The following is a 6,269-nucleotide window of genomic DNA, read 5'->3' as shown; positions in this document are numbered from 1 at the left end:
CACGTGCTACATTTTCGGCCCGCGCGCCGGGAGGCCAGTAGCGACGTGCTGAAACGTCCGCATTAGAATGATAGATTATTCTTAGTACAATTCGATTTTCATACTTGATTTGTCTTAGCTACTTTAGTTTATCCTTCTAAATAGTAGAAAATGGGATATAACGTAATATGAATGACGTCTCAGGTACATACGTAATCTTGATTACGGCATGGTGATTTCTGTTTCTGATTTGTTGAATATGATGATCTGAGTCGAAAGACTATCGTAAAATCAATTGTAATTGGCCGAGGAATAAAAAAAAAAAAAAAAAAAAATTATATAACATCTTTTTGTTGCCCCACTAAAAGAAAATGACACTTGAAAAAACATTGCTGTTACTTGCATTCACTTGTATGCACATGTATGGTTGTTCATATTCTCTTTCTTTTCGTTTAGGAAGAAAAAAAAAATTGAAAAAAAAAACTATGTTTGTTACCTCACTAGAAGAATGCTTCCACTTCCCATTGGTATTACAACATAGGAGTAAAGAATATGGAAAAAGTTCAATAGAATAACACTAAAAAAAACAGTGCTATAACATCTTTTTCGACTGATATACATCCTCTGAACATAGCACTACTTTCTACACATGATTACACTTTAGACGCAATCACGCAAACCATAAGGATAGGGTGGGTGAAAAACGCTCTGCGAGCGTCAGAGCGACCGCGCGCAGCGGGAAAACACCCCGGCACGAACGGTTGCGCGCTTGAAATCTTCCCGGCGTTATCGGGAGTAGGCGAAATTCCGCCCCGGCGTGAATGGGTTATATGGGACAAGCAAGGGGTTATGCCCCCGATCTTTTTAATCTTTCACTTTACTTCATTTTAGGTATCGAGCTGCCATATAGAATCTTCCCCTTTCTCTTCTTTCGAGAATCGCGATTCTCCACTTTCTTTTTGTACCGTATCGTATCGTATCATATGGGGACAAGCATGGGGTTACGCCCCCCACCTCTCATCTCACTCCCACTCATAATTCTTTTTAGGGAGCTAGTTACCATCTTAGATCTTCCTTCTCCCTCTCTTTCGAGAATCGCGATTCTCCACTCTCCTCTTTGCATTGTATTGTATCATATGGGATGTAATTTAATTTCGTGTTTTTTTATGGGTTTGAAATCGTTGAATACATGACCTTATTTTTTTCTAGGTATTTTCCTTTCAAATTCAATATCTTTGGTAAGTCCTCCCAGTTTGGAAAGGATTTAGAAACGCGTGTATAAATGAAAATGTGTAAAGAAATAGCTATCGATCCTTTTATAGCTATGGCAAGACCCGAGACTCACCTGGGACTATAAGGATTACGGTGGCCTCAAAATACTTCATTTGGGTGACCATGAGGTATGGCAGCCCGACATAACTCTGTATAACAAGTGAGTTTATAGTTTCTGTTTTTCTGTTCCATTATTACAATTATGATTGGAGTCTGCATATTTCTTATTATAAAGAAGCGAGAATTTTCAAAGACTACGGGAAAACTATATATAGCCTGAACACGAGTAGCTAGTGAATTTTAAATGGCATACATCATAGACTTGAGGGGAATCGAATTCTATATATTAATCACAGGATAGATTCTTGTGCACTTGTATTGCAACAAGAGATAAAATAGCATGTGCTTGATTCCTTCCAACAGTAGTCCACATTTTTATGCAATGGCGGTAGTAATATGGAGCTACTCGCGATCACACTAAACTAAAGCTATTGCTTTAGTCTATTATTACCTCACCCTCTCAGCGCTGAGGCTACGGAAATCGACCACTACGGTAACGTTCACGTTGTAGTCTATCCCGACGGAAAGGTGCTCTGGGTCCCGCCATCCATCTTCCGAGCGAGGTGTCCCATCGACTTGACGTATTGGCCCTACGACACGCAGCGCTGCACTCTTTTGTTTGGCTCTTGGACGAAGAATGGCTGGGAACTCGATCTACAACTGTTACACAACAGAACGCAGGTACGGACACCCTTAATGATATAGGTCATTTTGGAAGAGATACCCGCCTTTTTCCCCAGAATGTTATTATACGAATTACTTCTGTTACGGTTGAGTTACATTCACAGATGTTCACTTAAGAATTTGCGGTCAAAAGCTTTTACGTGTTAGTCTAGTTAGTTGAAGAAGGTATTACGTATGCAGAGGAATCGTAGAGTAAAGCATGCTAGACTGGATGATAGTAAAAGAAAGTTTGGAAAACAATAAACATTAGAAAGATGCTACTCTCCGTAAAACTGGGCAAGGGAAAGATGGCGAGTTATTTTTTCTTTTTTTTTCTTTTCACATTGTCAAAAGGAACTGAGAAAACGTGATCTCCCGATCAAAAAAAAAGAAAAAGTCAAACGGGTACCGTACTGTGAAAATTTAATACACGCTTCCTAATCGAAATTATAGTTATGGTTAGTCTTCTTTTTTATATGGGCGACATGATGGTTCAGTTCAATTTACGTATTCAGATGATATGGTTGAATTTCACAGTTTTCTCAGGAGGTTTACAGCGCCCCTATGGGTTCATTAAGCACATAGTCCCCAATACACACAGACACATGATCATCTTCTGTCCACCCGTAGGTGCCACTGTAGAGATTTAAACCTTTTCTCCATATATTTTCCCAGGTTTACGGTGGACGATTTCTTCAGTATTTTTACGTATACCAATTTGTAAAAGGCAATGAATTTAAAGGGCTATCCTGAACCCTATTGGTAAAGAAACGGATATACACAAACATAAATATATGTGTATGTATACACACACACACATAAACATATATATATGGCACATGGAAAGTCTCAGATCGAGTCAACACTCGTTGGCACATTCTCTCACGAGTCAGCACACGCTGACACAGGCGGGCTCGCCTTAGTGCATACAAGCCCGGCGTAGCATCTGCTCCGCAAATCTGGCTTATCCTTATCCTTATCGATGCACCATCAAGACACAGGATTCGATCCAACACTGAAGGCATCGACAGGTCACAGTGTGAGATATTTCGTCTTTTTCAGATCTACACTCAAATGTTTATGATGGACTCTCATAAGTGGCAATTTGTAGAGGGCACGCTACATAGACGTAGTATGATCTACAAATGCTGTCCCGAGCCATATGTTTCAATGGAGGTCACGTTAACTATTCGCCGAGTGTCCCCGTCTTTTGCCTCCACCGTCATTGTCCCTGCTCTGGGTAAGGAAACGGGGTTGTGTAGGTGTATATATGTGTGTGTATATATATACACACAAATATATATATATATATATATATATATATATATATATATATATATATACATATATATATATATATATGTGTGTGTGTGTGTGTGTGTGTGTGTGTGTGTGTGTGTGTGTGTGTGTCTGTGTGTGTAAATGTAAATTTGTATATATGCAAGTGTGTATATACGTAATACACACACACACACACACACACACACACACACACACACACACACACACATATACATATATATATATATATATATATATATATATATATATATATATATATATATATATATGTATGTATGTATGTATGTATGTATGTATGTGTATATATAAATATGTTTATTCATTTATTTCTTTATATTCATATATATATATATATATATATATATATATATATATACATACATATACATACATACATAGACATACATACATGTATTATTGTTCTATAATTCCTCTCACAGCCCCGGTGTCCCTGGCGCGCCCGCCCTAACCACAACTCTGGTTTCTCCTTCAGTAATCTCGCTGCTGACGCTCGTGCAGTTCCTCTTGCCGCTGCGGGAGACCAAGAGGGTCACCGTCGGCTGCGTCAGCACGCTGCTGACACTCATCGCGCTCTTCTACGTAGCTAACAGCCTCCCCAGCTTGTCTTATTCTGCGCCCATCATCGGTTAGATACGAATTATGGGGTTACATGTGACTGTGTTTGTACGTGTGTTTTGTGTGTATGTTTATTCATACATACAGACATATAGATATGTATGTGTATACATATGTTTGTGTGTTTATATATATATATATATATATATATATATATATATATATATATATATATTATATATATTATATATATATATATATATGTATGTGTGTGTGTGTGTGTGTATGTATATATATATATATATATATATATATATATATATATATATATGTGTGTGTGTGTGTGTGTGTGTGTGTGTGTGTCTCTGTGTGTGTGGGTGTGTATGTGTGTGTGTGTGTGTGTGTGTGTGTGTGTGTGTGTGTGTGTGTGTGTGTGTGTGTGTGTGTGTGTGTGTGTGTGTGTGTGTGTGTGTGTGTGTGTGTGTGTGTGTATGTGTGTGTGTATGTGTGTGTGTGTGTGTGTGTGTATGTATGTATGTATGAATATGTACATCGTGTTTCGCTTCTCCGCCGCCACTGACCGCCCCTCCTTTTGCAGTGAAGTTCTACGGACAGGCGCTGGTGATGGTTCTCCTGAGCGTCGGGGTGTCGGCTGCCGTCCTGCGCCTAACTGACGCTCACCACCCAGCTGCCTCGACGCCCCCGCCTGCACTCCTGAAGACGATCCTTACCGGGCCCCTAGGATCCATTATGTTCTTACAGAAATACATGGGGAAGGTACGTCCCCTCAGACTGGAATCTCTGGCTTTGTTTCCATGTCAATTTTTTTTCAAGGATTTTCTGTTTTTCTTTCTTTCTTTCTTTTTCTCGCGACCAAGGACTATTTTGGAGCTTTATATTCATCCTCTCTTGGGGAAAAACCCCTGAGCCTTCCTCGTGTGATTTCATCGTCTTTTGGCTTCCGGTCGTGTTCGTATGTGTAGCTCCCGCTTTTTTTCTTTCTTTTTTTTTATCTCCCGCGTTCTCGAAGGCGTATACTGGACGTTCTTACCCAGTTACCTTCGTGAGAATGATTTCTCAAAAACCCATTGGTCTCTAAAAAGTCTCCTTCGCTCGTCTCGCGGTCTCTGAAGCGGTCGTCGTGTTCCCTTCTGCAGGTGGGTCACAGCGGAGGTGGTGCCGACGACGCTGAAGTACTCGACGAGGTCCGCCCCGTCAGCTACGCCCACGAGTGGTTGCTGGTCGCCGCCGCCGTTGACCGCGTCGCCGCCCTCACCTTCGTCGTCGCCTTCGTCATCACCCTCATCGCCTACACGGCCGCGCTCTGAGCAGCCCGAGGCGGTCTTCACTCTTTCTGTTCTCCGACTTGACCCTGCTGCTCGAGTGAGTGGCTTTTGCTAGAATGACATCTTATCTTACGGAAAAATGACGTATTTTGATTTGATATAAGTTACACGCACACATACACGCACGCACATGCACACGCACACACACGCGTACACGCATGTACATGCACACGCACTCGCACACGCACACGCATACGCGCACACACACACATACACACACACACACACACGTGTACACGTACAGACACACGTGTACACGTACACGCACACGCACACGTACACACACGCACATGCACACGCACACGCACACGCACACGCACACGCACACGCACACGCACACACACACGCACGCACACACACACACACACACACACACACACACACACACACACACACACACACACACACACACACACACACACACACACACACACACACACACACACGCACACGTACACGCACACACACACGCGCACACGCACACGCACACGCACACGCACACGCACATGCACATGCACACGCACACGCACACACACACACGTACACACACGTACACACACACACACGTACACACACAATGACAATCTAACTCACATATTTTTCTACACAAATGTGTATTTATGTTTGAGTAGGAGAGGCAGGTGAACTATTCGAAAAAGTTATGTCAAAATATAAAAAAAGAGATTTTCAGTTCTTGATAACGACACATATAACTATTAACTATTACTGTACTTGTACTTAAGTCTAGACCTACATTAGTAAATATAATAATGAGCGAGACGATTTATTTGCCTTCGTTTTCTGTGATTACAATTTAAGGGATAAATTTTATCTCGTACAAAGAGTGAGGAAAGAAGGCCAATTTACAACAATTATTGCATACATTGCACTGTAAATCACTGTAAAATATTTTGTCTAAAATATTTTGTGTTTTGCCATTGTATCAACAAATTGCTGTTGATTTTGTCATGCACACTGTATTTTCAAGTGGAGTACATATAATATATTTCATGTGAGTTCTGTAAAATCAAATAGTTTCATGCCACAAAATCATAAATTAATTAAATCGGT

General features: G+C 40.9%; 1 protein-coding gene across 1 annotated transcript in view; it reads left to right on the top strand.

The window, feature by feature from the left end:
* The window catches only part of LOC122252643 (neuronal acetylcholine receptor subunit alpha-6), a 7,984-nt gene extending 2,011 nt beyond the window's left edge, over positions 1-5,973 (top strand). The window contains exons 3-8 of the mRNA XM_043015232.2: positions 1,302-1,411; positions 1,776-1,992; positions 3,037-3,214; positions 3,770-3,922; positions 4,451-4,629; positions 5,010-5,973. Coding sequence (XP_042871166.2) covers positions 1,302-1,411; positions 1,776-1,992; positions 3,037-3,214; positions 3,770-3,922; positions 4,451-4,629; positions 5,010-5,180 — 1,008 coding nt within the window. The 3' untranslated portion in view covers positions 5,181-5,973. The remainder of the gene's footprint in view (positions 1-1,301; positions 1,412-1,775; positions 1,993-3,036; positions 3,215-3,769; positions 3,923-4,450; positions 4,630-5,009) is intronic.
* The last annotated feature ends 296 nt before the right edge of the window (positions 5,974-6,269 follow it).

Source organism: Penaeus japonicus, unplaced genomic scaffold (assembly GCF_977035675.1).
Source record: "Penaeus japonicus unplaced genomic scaffold, GWHDUDI00000001_assembly GWHDUDI00000012, whole genome shotgun sequence".
Classification (NCBI taxonomy): Eukaryota; Metazoa; Arthropoda; class Malacostraca; order Decapoda; family Penaeidae; genus Penaeus; species Penaeus japonicus.
Note: the sequence above shows the minus strand (reverse complement) of the source record. Positions and strands in the feature narration are given on the sequence as shown.